The sequence below is a fragment of the Bidens hawaiensis genome, unplaced genomic scaffold (genome assembly GCF_021521415.1).
Source record: "Bidens hawaiensis isolate Kalapana, Puna unplaced genomic scaffold, B.hawaiensis_p1.1 tig00048041_1, whole genome shotgun sequence".
Classification (NCBI taxonomy): Eukaryota; Viridiplantae; Streptophyta; class Magnoliopsida; order Asterales; family Asteraceae; genus Bidens; species Bidens hawaiensis.
In genome coordinates this window covers 14954-29454 of record NW_027498577.1, presented here as the reverse complement: position 1 = coordinate 29454, position 14501 = coordinate 14954, and the positions used below count along the sequence as shown (strand labels likewise).

At 39.6% G+C, this 14501-nt stretch overlaps 2 protein-coding genes across 2 annotated transcripts; both read left to right on the top strand.

Moving 5' to 3' along the window:
• The first annotated feature begins 6613 nt into the window (after window positions 1–6613).
• LOC143597258 (protein FAR1-RELATED SEQUENCE 9-like) lies at window positions 6614–9872 on the top strand. Its single transcript, XM_077075813.1, has 3 exons — window positions 6614–6682; window positions 6965–8329; window positions 9627–9872. The coding sequence occupies exons 2-3, from the start codon at window positions 6965–6967 to the stop codon at window positions 9792–9794; spliced, it is 1533 nt and encodes a 510-aa protein (XP_076931928.1). The 5' UTR covers window positions 6614–6682; the 3' UTR covers window positions 9795–9872.
• Window positions 9873–11335: 1463 nt separating this feature from the next.
• On the top strand, window positions 11336–12352 carry LOC143597257 (uncharacterized). Its single transcript, XM_077075812.1, has one exon. The coding sequence runs from the start codon at window positions 11336–11338 to the stop codon at window positions 12350–12352; it is 1017 nt and encodes a 338-aa protein (XP_076931927.1).
• The last annotated feature ends 2149 nt before the right edge of the window (window positions 12353–14501 follow it).

Genomic DNA, 14501 nt, shown 5'->3' with positions numbered 1-14501 from the left:
GGATTACATAGGAAAAAGAAAAACAAGAACTAGAACATGAGTACACCACTACTACCATTTAGGAAATTAAAATAACTGAAATAGGAAACAAATTAAAATAATGCAGAAATAAAATTGCTTGTGAAAATCAAAGAACGTGGGTAGGTGGTGCAAACTAGCTGGTAGGTTATGGATCCTCCATGTGGATCAGGTTAACCCACTGACCCGACTTGTTAAGCTCCTGGCCATCATTGTTAACAACTATGAAATTTGAATCTCCACCCGTATGGCTATCATCCTCCCCATCTTTGGAAAAGTTTGCCTTTAAACTTGGGAGTAATTCGTCAGGGTCATAATAAGGTTGCAGGTCAGCGACATTAAACGTGGCTGCAACTCCATATTCACCTGAAAGGTCAATTTTATAAGCATTGTCATTAACCTTTGCAAGAACCTTAAACGGGCCATCAGAACGGGGGCTGAGTTTGGATTTGCGTTTGGAAGGGAAACGTTCCTTTCGCAGATGAACCCAAACAAGATCACCAGGTTGAAAAGTAATGAGCCTTCTGCCCTTGTCAACACGCCGCTTAACTTGTTCATTCATCTTGGAAATACGCTCATAGACCTGGTTATGAAGTGATTTAATGTCGGCAGCCATGGCGTCAGCTTCAGGACTGAATCGCTGGGATGTATCTAGGATTGCCAAATCAACATGCGTGTGTGGGTTAACACCGTAGACAACCATGAAAGGGCTCAAACCCGTAGTTTTGTTTGGCGCTCGATTGTAAGCAAATTCAGCATGTGATAACAATGTATCCCACTGCTTGAGGTTCTTGTGAATAAGACCACGCAAAAGAGTTCCGAGCGTTCGGTTAGTCACTTCTATTTGCCCATCAGTTTGGGGATGGCTAGAAGTGCTGAATTTGAGCTTAGTTCCCATCTTTTTCCGTAGTGTAATCCAAAAGTGGCTAAGGAACTTAACGTCCCGGTCACTCACCAAGGATTTAGGAATACCATGTAGTTGGACGATCTCTTTGAAGTATAGGTTGGCAACTTGGACTGCGTCGTACGTTGTATGACAGGCGTCAGATGAAGAAATGGGCCATCTTGGAAAAATGGTCAACTACAACCATAATAGAATCATTGTGACGCTGAGTACGAGGCAACCCGGTAATAAAGTCAATACTAAAATCTTCCCAGGGAGTTGTTGGTACCGGTAAAGGGTGATACAAACCATTAGGAGATGACCGACTCTTGGTCTGATGGCAGGTGAGACAACGACGTACTAGATGTTCAACGTCTCTCGAAAGCTTGGGCCAAAAGAAACGTTGTTTGAGCATTACAGCTGTTTTATCAACACCAAAATGACCTGCCATACCTCCACTCTGAACCTCTCTAATTAACGTTTCCCGCAGGCTATGCTTTGGTATACAAATGAGTGAAATTTTGAAAAAGGTACCCGTCAATGACGTGGAAATCGTTGACAACATGTTGTTGACATCTCGAATATAAGTCTCCAAAATAAGGATCACCAATATAAACGTATTTCAACAATTCTAGCCCAATTACTTTAGGGGACAACATAGACAACAGTAGGTGTTTACGAGATAATGTGTCAGTTGCCTTATTCAATTTTCCAGACCTGTGACGGATAGAAAAACTGAAATTTTGCATAAATTCAACCCATTTGGCATGGCGCGGCTGGAGCTTATGTTGACCCTGTATGAACTTTAATGCTTCGTGATCTGAATGGAGTATAAACTCTCTACAAATCAAATAATGTTGCCAGTGGTTGAGGGCTCGGACAATGGCATAACTCCTTGTCATAGGTGGAATAACGACGCTTCGGGTCATTGAATTTTTCACTGAAATATGCAATCGGGCGACCCTTTTGGACTAGGACTGCACGATGCCGACCCCCGACGCATCACATTCTACTTCGAATACTTCATCAAAACAAGGCAGGGCTAAAACGGGGGTGGTTGAAAGCTGCTTCTTAAGCTCTTCAAAAGCATGTTGCGCCTGATCATTCGATTCAAAGTGGCGGAGCTTGGTGAGCTCAGTCATCGGAGCCACAACAGAACTGAAATTCTTTACAAAACGACGATAAAATGAAGCGAGCCCGTGAAAACTGCGTATTTGCTGGATTGTTGTAGGTGTGGGCCAGTCCCTAATTGCCTGCATTCTCCGTTCATCAACTCGTATACCCTGAGCAGAAACCAAGTAACCAAGAAAAGTAACCTGGTTAGTAAAAAACTCACATTTATCCTTGTTCCCATACAACTTTTCTCGTTCCAGCACTTTGAATAATTGTTGTAGACGGCTGAGGTGGTCCTCTTCAGTTTTGCTGTACACGAGGATGCCATCAAAATAGACCACAATGAAACGGTTCAAAAACGTCTTTAAAACATGATTCATCAAACGCATAAAAGTGCACGGAGCATTTGATAAACCAAACGGCATAACGAGCCATTCAGATAACCCTTCTTTTGTTTTGAAAGCTGTTTTCCACTCATCACCTTCACACATTCGAATCTGATGGTACCCACTTCGTAGATCAATTTTGGAAAAGACCACTGATCCATGTAACTCGTCTAGCATATCATTCAATCGGGGTATAGGAAAACGGTACTTAATCGTAATTTTGTTTATGGCCGGGCTATCCATACACATTCGCCATTCACTGTTTTTCTTAGGAACAAGTAAAGTAGGAACCCCACAGGGACTTAAAGACTCACGGATGAGCCCTTTACTTAACAGTCCATCTACTTGCTTATGAATCTCTAGGGTTTCTTGAGGGTTGGTACGATAAGCGGGTTTATTTGGAAGTGTTGAACCGGGTATGAAATCAATTTTGTGTTCAATGGCACGAGTGGGGGGTAACCCAGCGGGGATTTCTAGGGGAAACACGTGTGAAAAGGAATTAAGTAGGGGTTGAACAAGGGGATGGGATTCGGTTGAAGGGTTTCGTCACTGTCGTCGAGACCTACCAATATAAATTCTTGATGACAAGCAAATTCATGTTGGTCAGCTTTCAGTAAATTGCTCAACAGTATGAGTGGTTTTTGGGTTAGGTTCTTAGGTGCGATAGGGGTTAGAACAATCCGTTGTTTTCCGTGCTCGAAGGAATAAGTATTCCGATAACCATCATGCATTACCCGCCGATCAGATAACCAAGGCCGACCAAATAGTATATGGCAGGCATCCATTGGAATAATATCACACCAAACATTATCTTCATATTTTCTGCTAATGCTTAAAGATAACAAAACACGACGAGTTACGTGAATACCCTTACCTTGGTTTAGCCACTGGATTGTGTAGGGGTTGGGGTGTTGTTCCGTGACCAGATTTAGCTTAGTAACAAGTGTTTGGGAGGCTACATTTGCATAGCTCCCTCCATCTATTATGACATTGCAAACTTTCTCCTTGATTGTACATCGAGTATGGAAGATCGCCTCACATTGTAGGTTAGGTTCTCTTCCGGGTCATTAGTGCTATTGAGTACTCGTCTGATAACCAGACAATCACCTTCATCAGGTCCTAACACTTCTCCTTTAACCTCATGAGTCTCGACAGTATTGACCATATGAAGGGAATTTTCCGTTTCTTCTAATTCTGCAAGGTAACAATCTTCTTATTAGGGCATTCTGATGCGACATGACCAAGCCCCTGGCATCGGAAGGGAATCAACCTTGTGTGTAAGCATGGCTAATTCCTCCAACGTGGAGTATGGGTATAATTCCACCACATGGGCGACCCGGGGCTCTAGTCCTCCCAGGTACCGAACTAGGGTCTGCGGTTCATCTTCGGGTAGGTCACATTTCATGAGAAGATATTCATTGTCACGGGTGTATTCTTCAGCCGGTCGGTTTCCTTGTTTGATGTTATGTAACTGAGAAAAACTTGCTTTCATGTAATAGGTGGGAAGAAATTTTTGTTTCAACAATTTCTTCATCTTTTGCCATGTTTTAACCTTTTCTTTCCCCATTCGTTCTCGTTTCACGCAGGTATTAGCCCACCAGGTGGACGCATACTTGGGTAATTTGAGAGCCACAACTTTCACTTTGTTCTCTTCACTGGTCTGTTTATAATCAAACACCCGCTCGACCGTATTTAGCCACTCGACAAACTCATCAGGATCGAGTTTACCATCATATTCAGGAAGGTCTACCTTAATGTCATTGGGAGCCCAATTGCCCAACTGATAATCATTATTGTCACCGTCAGATTCATCACCCCTCCTTGGCTTTTGGTTTGCAATAATTAACTCCTTGATCTGTTCTTGCATCACTCTCATCTGTTGGGGCATCTCTCTTTTCTCGGTCTCAAGAGATTCAATTGCTTTCTTCAAATTAGCGCTGTTTCGGGTATCCATCGAATTGGATCAGGTTTCAAGTACGTCTCTGGTTTATTCTTTGGGCTGGGCAGAATTTCTCAACCTAAGCTCTGATACCAAATGATATCCAGAGACTTAAAATTGAACGTTGTAATTGAATTAATGCAACGGTAACTCTCGGGATACAGATTAACACCACCCGAAAACTAACCGTAGGGCGACCCTATTAAATCACGATACAGAAAATCACCACGTGACCCGGATAGGGTTCCATAGTCACCACTTAATCTGCCAAAATAAAGCTAGTAGTGGACGATCTATCTCAAAGAGGAAGAACAAAAGTTTTTGTTGAAATATTTTCCGATGTCTTTCATTCAAACTGCATACAAATTACATAGGAAAAAGAAAAACATGAACTAGAACATGGGTACACCACTACTACCATTTAGGAAATTAAAATAACTGAAATAGGAAACAAATTAAAATAATGCAGAAATAAAATCGCTTGTGAAAATCAAAGAACGTGGGTAGGTGGTGCAAACTAGCTGGTAGGTTATGAATCCTCCACGTGGATCAGGTTAACCCACTAACCCGACCCGTTAAGCTCGTGGCCATCATTGTTAACAGCTATGAAATTTGAATCTCCACTCGTGTGGCTATCAACAGCTCTTAGCCAGTGAGGGTTATGATGAATCAGACTTGCTTCAGATGTCCAAACAACAGCTCGGTAACTTATTGAAAGTTGTTACTGACAGAATCAATGCACATGCCAGAGTTGTGGAAGAACACCATCAAGAATCTGTTAAACAAACTCTACACAAGAAGAAGAGGATGAATGAAAAGCTAAGAAAGGAGGTAGAGAAAGAAAAGAAAGTCTAATATTGAAAGTTCATCTTTAAATCTTCCTAAAGGATTGACACCAGTTGACTTAAGGTTCCAAGGAAGCCTGGTAATTCCCAAGAGGGGACGTACGTGCGTGGGATGGGATAGTCATCTGATCATTATTAGAATGACAAATGTCAAGGACTACTTGATTGAGTGGTCTGAGCAATACACAAGATTTACTCCTGGAAATGAATCTAAACTTGTCAAAGCTCAACAGACAGTACCTCTAGCCTCTTACTTAAGAAGACAAGTCGATGAAGGATTTCCCTTGTACAGAAAGAAAAAGAAGATTTAAGGGGTTGATTCCAAATTTAATTTAACTGCTGAGGAAAGAAGAGCCCATAAAGTTTTACAAGAAAGAAGACACCATGTGATAGTTGGACTCTTCATGAAGCAATCAAGCATTGTATGATAAAAGAATTAGAAGACCTTCAGGGAGGATAACTCACATCGGCTAGCTCTCAACAAGTGCTAGGGAGTTCATGGATGCTGTTCAAGACAGACTTGATGATATAGAGGCATTTGAGCGTGATAGAGAAAGATGGGAAAAGGAGCAGTTTGAGAGAGTGAGAGTTGAAAGAGCAGAATGCTTAATGAGTTTGCATGTATTTTTCTTATTTTGAATGCAATATTCTCTTTATGTAATGCCTTAAAGGTGGACTTTGTTGATTGTAAATTACTTTCTAAGTATTGTAATTTATTGCTTTTTAAGAATTTGATGTGTATATGCAAGATGTAAACAGAGGATTTTGGTCGCATCTGAAGTGATTCAATCATAGGGGGAGACTGTTGGGTCAAAGAAATGACCGAATCTCAACCTCCCCAGAATATGCTAAGTATAAACTATGAGCACCTCTATGCAACCTCGAGCATCAAAATACTTTCACAAGCACGTAATTGCTATTGAGCACCTACTGCATCTTCAGATATTGCTAGGTGTTGGTCACGAGCACCTAAGGCATCCAAGAGAGCCTTAGTGTTGGACACAAGCACCAAAACACTTTACAAGCACCTTTGATGTTGGAAAACTTGCTTAAACATAAGTCATGTGTGAATGTTTGATGTTTAAGTGCAAGTGACGGGCACATATGGATTAACGAGTAGTTTGAATTCGGATATCCAAACGAATATCTGAATACACACATAAAGGATGTTTTTAGACATTTGGTGATAAAGATAAATAACAACTATTGAAAACTAAATAAAACCGAATTTTCCTAATTTGTCAAATTATTTTTTGTTAAAATATGAATACGAAGGTTGGGACTTTAGGAGATGGGTTTTTATGAAGTATTTATTAATTCCAACTCCAACCAAACAATCAAGGCCTGGAGTGGTTGATGTTGATACATACATACATACATACATAGACATAGTGATAGTCATACTATACTACCGCAGGCAGGCAGGCAGGCAGGCAGGCAATCGCCACCACCGCAGCGCTGAACTTAACATAACAGGCTCCTGGTTTCAATCTTACCGGTATCCTTATTCTATTCCATCTTGCTATTATATCTGTAAACCTAATATTGGTAAACTATTACTTGCTTATTCTAATTCAACTTATTATTATTATAACCGCTGTGCAGTGGAAGACAAAATAAGTAAGGCTAGAAGGTTTCATTTGATTTAGTGGTTTAGGAAGAAGGTATTAGGGCTTAATATCAGATAGGGTGTCATTTTTGCTCAACAAAAAACCCCCAGCATTTATTGTCTTTTCTTTATAGACGTGCTTTGGTATTTGAAATATCATGTTTTATAGAGATGAGTCTGGGAAATGATGACGAGTATGTTACTGATTATCTGAAGCGAAAGCATGCGGAGAATCCCAATTTCTTTTATGCAATTGAATGCACCGCTGACCAATCTAACCCAAATATATTTTGGGTTGATACCACTTTCAGAACAAACTACAGTTACTTTGGTGACACCGTTAGACTCGACACCTCATACAAACTCCATCACTGTATGCCACCATTAGTCTCCATCACCGGCCTTAGCCACCACGGCCAACCCCTCTTATTCGGTTGCGGATTACTTAATTACGACTCCGATTCTTCTTACATTTGGCTGCTCCAAAATTGGCTGCATGCAATGTCCGGAAACCATCCAGTCTCTATGACAACCGAACCCGATCACCGTATTCGGATGGCGGTTGCAAAAGTTTTGCCTCAAACCCGTCATCGGTTCTGCAGATGGAGCATATTAAGAGAAACCCATGAGAAACTTGCGCATCCCACCTTTCATGAGGAGCTTAAGAAATGTGTTCACGAGACCGAGACAGTTAACGAGTTTGAATCGTGTTGGCATGATCTTGTTGACCGATACAAAATTGGAGATAATGAATGGCTTAAGTCTATCTACAGTGCGCGCCACCAATGGGTTCCTGTTTACATGAAAGACACATTTTTTGGAGAACTGCACCCTACTGAAGAAACCAGTAACCGAAACATGTTCTTTGACGGGTATGTAAACGCCACATCATCGATGCAATCACTGGTTAAACAGTACGAAAGTGCGTTAACAAGCTGGCATGAGTTGGAATTAAGGGCGGATTTTGAGACCACCAACACGACACCGGTCCTAAAAACACCTTCCCCTATGGAAAAACAAGCTGCCAGTCTTTACACCCGATTGGCGTTTTTGAAATTTCAAGATGAGCTAGTGGAGACGCTTGCGAATCCAGCTACTAAAGTTGAAGATATTGGGACGGTCACAACGTATCGGGTGGCTAAATTTGGGGACAGGGAGAAAGCATATATTGTTCGGTTTAATTCGTCTGAGATGAAAGCTGTTTGTAGCTGCCATATGTTTGAGTTTTCAGGGATTATATGTCGACATGCTTTGTCAGTTTTTAGAGCTAAAAATGTTCTTACGCTTCCGTCTCAATATGTTTTGAAGAGATGGAGTCGGGATGCAAATGTACCAAATATTAATTCTGAACACGACTCTTTGACCAAACGTTATGACACTTTAAGAAAGGAGGCTATGAAGTTTGTAGAAGAAGGATCAAAGTCTATACATATTTACAATGTAGCACGAGATGCTCTGAAAGTGGCTGCAAATAAAGTTGCAGTCTCAAAGAAACGAGTTAACCACAGTCTCATGCTAAATCAAGAAACGCAAGAGGTAATGTTTTTATTTTTTATCGAGTATATTAAACGGATGGTCCCATTGGTTTGGTCCAAATATCCTAACAACGTAGTTTTCTTTCATAAATGATCTCTGAGTCAGATAAGATTACTATATTGTGCTTTTTAAAAGATGCATCTTAACCTGTTTACTGGATTACTCTTTTAGAAATTACAGTTCAGCCCATGCTGCTTATTTTTGTTATTAGTAATGATAGTTTATAGTTGTTAGGGGTGAGCAATAACCGAATCGTTAACCGAAACCGAACCGAAAACCGACGAAACCGAACCGAAAAAACCAAAAACTGAATTAACCGAAATTAACCGAATCGTACTGAACTATTCAATTTTTTCATATTTTCTAGCATTTTTTCCTCTATTTCATGTATTATATGTATTAATTGTTTAATACTATCATTTTCATGTATTTATATCTCCACTTCATGTACTAAAATCTTAATTTCATATATTTTTACCATCATTTCATATAGTTATACATTCATTTCATGTATTTAAGCATTCATTTCATGTATTTTTAAGCAAAATTTTAGCCCAAGTTTGATATAGGTTATTAATCGAAATTAATCGAACCGAACTGATAACCGATTGGTTAGGTTGGGTTAATGCTAATAACCGAACCGAACCGTGCACACCCCTAATAGTTGTAATAATAATAGTGATAGTGATAATAATAATAATAATAATAATAATAATAATAATAATAATAATAATAATAATAATAAGCCGCCGACGCCGCAAAATAGGGGTGGGATCCGGTACAAATGAAATTAACCTACTAAATATACAAAACTAAAGTTTTTATTATCACTCTATAGTTTTAAACTAGCAATTGCACTACAAAACTAGTAGAGTGATAATAATTACTCTAGTTTAAAAACTATAGAGTAATAGTAAGAACTCTAGTGTTAAGCATAATTAATTTAGTTATTTATACACTTCTCACATTAAGATTTGTTTGTATTCGATCCTAAAACTAAAAATTAGTATATATACTGATAACAAAAATTAAAACATTATGGCTTAATTGTAGTTTCTAAAAGAATAAACTCGTAAAGGGGTTAGAAGTGTAACTAGATGGTTAGGGACCATATAGTAATCTTACCTGACTCCTGGGAGGCTGGGACCATATATGAAAGCAAACTAGATGGTTAATTGGTTAGGGACTAAATCCTTAACTTTTAAAAATCAGGGATGATATTCAAGATTTGGACCATCCGTGTAATTTGCTTCTTTTTATTTTATTTTATGACTTAGGCTGACACGGATTCTTTTAGGGTGAGAAGGAAAAGAGAATTCGCGAACTGACTACTGAGCTGGAAAATACAAATGAGCGATGCGAAATGTATCGTTCAAATCTATTGGCGGTGTTGAGAGAAATGGAGGAGCAGAAGTTGAAGCTTTCAGTTAAAGTGCAGAATGCCAGGCTAACCTTGAAAGAATGATGCACGGCCGTGGGTGTGAGTTGTCGACATGCTTTTATGTCACCAAGTTGTCTTTTATCGTTTTGCCCAAAGCAATCCCAACCATTGAACCAAACATCTGGGATGATATCTGAAAGTTTGTTGTTCACCGGAATAGAATGCTTTGTAAATTATTTGGTAGGCACAATTAAGTTGAGTGCTTTACTTGTGGATCTCTTAAGCTATTTATTCTAAATAACAAGGGTAAAATTTGAAAACTAATATTTTTCAACTTCCTTTCTCTTGTATCTACTTCTGGTCACACTTTTTTTTATGCGTTGTGAACAGAACCCGACAAGGGTTTATATGCTAAGGATGAGTAAACCCTTACGAATTGTATCCGAAGACATGGAAAGAGATCTTATAATATCAAATATACAGTTTTAAGTATACAACTTGTAATGACTTATAATATGCTTGATGAGCCCATTGGACCACTTTTAGCCTGCCCGTATTCAAGTTTATGACAAACCAGCAGGTATCGCCTCCGAAGTTAGATAAGCGTACGTGTCTTCTCTTTATTAACTCATGTGACTAGAATTAATAATTTCAAGTAATTTTGACACATTATTATGCAATTTCGTTACAACTGTAATTATTTTTTTACCTTTGTTGATGTTGTATCACTGATATCTTCATCCAACACTAGTACCAGTACGCGTCTTCATTTTCAGAATTAGAACATTGAGTTCACAGCGGTTGGTTTCGTTATGGCAATTTGAATGAAGTTGAAAGTTATCTAGTAGGTCTTACTCATATTCGGAACCTAAGATATCTGGTCATAATATCATGTCAATTAATTAATCACCCAGATTGTTTCTAAAATGTTAGGGACTTATTATATATTTAATCCTGATTCATTAAACCGAGGGGTGACTAGGTTGATCTCAAGGGGAGGAGAAAGAGGAGATCAAAATTCTAATATATTATTATTTAGTTTTATTTATTTACATGTTTATGTTTATCTTTTTAGTTTCCTAGTTCTAGTCAAGTGTGATTGTTAGGTTTATAAATACTTGAGTTTGTTTTATAATAAGTTAGAAAAATAGAGTTGAAGTTCAAAAGAAACCGAACCTACTGTCTTCGATTTCTTTATACCACCACATATTGGTGTTCTTTCGAGCCGGGGGTCTCACCGGAAGCAGCCTCTCTATCCCTATGGGGTAGAGGTAAGGCTGCCTACATCTTACCCTCCTCAGACCCTACCATAGCTTTGCTATTGGTGGGATATACTGAGTACGATGATGATGATGATATTGGTGTTCTTTGTTTTTGCTTTATTCTACCAACCAACAACTATATATATTTGCCATATATATGCCGTACTCTATCCACCAGTGATGAAAAGGTTCCGACTCTGTAATCAAGTTTCAGTAACAACTCACAGTTAAGAGTTCTAAATCCAATATGGTTTTACAACAATTGGTACCAGAGCGTAGGGGATCTACGATCTTTGGGAAGAACAAGAACAGTGTGGGGCGACTAACCACATCAAATCGGAAACTCGAAGAAGACCGGGTATTATGGCGGATGAAAGACCGGTTGTGCAAGCAAGGGAACCAAGTTCAACTTCGTTGCAATGTACGAAGTTAACAAAAACAAACTACAACACGTGGGTTATAATTATGGAATCGATCCTTGATGCTCAAGGATTATGGGAGGTGGTGTCCGGAGAAGCCCTATACGAGAGAAAGAACAAGATGGCTAGGGCTATTATTTTTCAAGCCTTACCGGAAAACGTGTTGATGCAAGTTGCAAGAACCCGTGATGCTCAAGAGATTTGGGAATCACTACGGGTTAGATTTCTCGGTGCTGATCGAGTGCAACAAGCTCACTTACAATCGTTAAAGAGAAATTTTAATCAATTAAAAATGGGAGAAAAAGAATTCGTTGAAGACTTTGCCGAGAAGGTAACGGAATACGCCTCGCAATTTGATAGTTTGGGTAGTCCAATGGAAGATCACGAACTTGTGAAAAAATTGCTCGATAGCGTTCCAGATCGTTTTATTGCTATTGTAGCAACTATCGAACAGTGGGCCGATCTTAACACTATGGTATTTAAAGATTTTATAGCAAGGTTAAAAGCTTTTGAAGAGAGAATCAAAGGCAAGGAAGCATTGGCCGAGATGGGAAAATTATTTTATGCCAAAAACGATAATCAAGGAAGAAAGGACACCGATCAAGACCGGAAAAATTATGCTCGTGGTCGTGGCTCATCGGGTTATGACCAACGGGGCCGTGGAAGAGGCCGTGGTCGAGGTCCGATTAGAGGACGAGGTCGGTTTAATCAAAACAATGATAACCGAAGAGATGGTAACCAACCGAACACGAACAACCAAGGCAGAGATGGCAATCAAGGTATTAATCATAATAATCAAAATCATGGTAGAGATAAAAGCGGTGTTCAGTGTTATAACTGCAATGTTTTGGGCCACTTTGAGTGGGAATGTCCGAGTCCGCCGACTCAAGAAGCGAATCTTAACCAAGCCGAGGCTAAGCCGCCAACTCTTATGATGTCATTGGTTGAAGTTGATAAATAACAAAATATGTTAAACGAAGAAAAGCTTCATCCAATCCACTACGCAAACGACTCGGTAAGCGATTCAATTTGGTATTTAGATAATGGGGCGTCTAATCACATGACCGAATGTGAAGCTCACATTTCCCAAATTGATTATCGAGTGAGCGGTTTGGTGAAATTTGGAGACGGGTCCAAAGTGAATACTAAAGGGAGCGGTTCCATTATTTTCGATTGCAAGAATGTTGAGTAGCGGGTTATGAATGACGTTTATTACATACCTGACTTAAATAGCAACATATTGAGCATCAGTTAGTTAATCGAAGAAGGGTGTAAGGTTTGGATAGAAAACGACCACTTGTGGTTATATGAGGAAGGAGATCGCTTGCTAATGAGAGTCCCGAGAAGTCCAAACCGTCTTTATAAGATCGAGCTCATAATCGGAACCCCGGTATGTCTTTTAGCTTCCGTTAGAGACCAAGTATGGCTATGGCACGCTAGACTTGGTCATGTTAATTTTGAAACATTAACTAATATGAAGTCTAAAAATATGGTACGTGGTGATATTCAAACTTTACATGGTGAGCATGTTTGCAATGCATATATGCTAGGCAAACATAGTAGAAACTGTTTCCTAAAACCACTATGTTCCGTGCCACGAGACCATTCGAGTTGGTTCATACCGATTTATGTGGACCAATATCAACTCCTACCTTAGGAGGAAACCGGTCTATTTTGCTTCTTATAGATGATCATACGAGGTACATGTGAGTTTATACCATTAAAAATAAGAATGATGCTTTGGGTATTTTCAAAAAGTTTAAATAGGAAGTGGAGTTAGAGCATTTGTTAAAGGTTAAAGCTTTAAGAAGTGATCGAGGTGGCGAGTTTCTCAACAAACTTTTCACCGAATTTTGTGATCAAGAAGGAATAAAAAGAATGTTTACGGCTCCTTACTCTCCTCAACAAAACGGTGTAGTTGAAAGACGAAACCGAACGGACCTAAATGCAACAAGAAGTATGATGAAAGCTATGGACCTTCCACAAAATTTATTGGGAGAAATGGTGAGACACTCGATTTACGTGTTGAATCGGGTACCAAATAAAGCATTGAAGACGGTACCCCCCCCCTATGAAGATTTGATGGGCCGAAAGCCCAACGTAACACACTTACGAGTGTTTGGGTGTTTAACATATATGAAGACACCTGCTGTCAACCTTCAAAAGTTAGATGATCGAAGTATGGAGGTTGTACATCTTGGAACCGAACCGGGATCAAAAGCTTATAGATTGTACGACCAGGCTCAAAACCGTATTTATGTGAGCCGGGATGTCCATTTCGAAGAAAGTCAAAAGTTTGATTGGTCTCGACATACCGACTCGTTTCAAGTCGGACCCGAACCTGAATGGGCTGTATTTATAATCGAGCCGATCCAAGAAGTTCCAGTTGAAATCGAAGACCCAAGAGACCTTAACGTACCTGAATTCGAAGCCTAACCGAAAGAAAATCTCGAACCTGAGCGGCGAAGAACTGGTCGTCAATCGGCCTCTCCTAAAAGGTATGAAGATTATGTTATGTTGAGTGAAGGAGAATGTCTTCTCCTAGATGAAGAGCCAGCTACCTTTGAAGAGGCGAAGAATTCAAAGAAGTGGCGAGAAGCAATGAGATCCGAATTAGTCTCAATCGAACAAAACAATACGTGGGACTTATGTTACCTACCAGCGGGTCACATGGTGGTCGGTTTGAAATGGGTGTTTAAAACCAAACGTGATGCGGACGGGTCAATAACAAAGTACAAAACAAGATTAGTCGTGAAGGGGTACGTGCAAGAGCACGGGGTAGACTTTGATGAGGTTTTGCCCCCGTGGCGAGAATGGAAACCGTACGTTTGATTTTAGCAATTGCAGCAAATTATGATTGGTTTGTTTACAATTTGAACGTTAAATCGGCGTTCTTATATGGCGAGTTGAAGGAAGAAGTGTACATGAAGCAACCTGGTGGTTTTGAAGTTCCCGGGAAACATGGTATGATTTATAAGAAACAAAAGGCGGATATTCTTACAAAAGCACTATCGAAGTTAAAGTTTGAAGAGATGAGGAAATTGCTCGGGATTGAAGATCTGAAAGGAACGAATCAAGATTATGGGGTAAATGATATATTTAATCCCGTT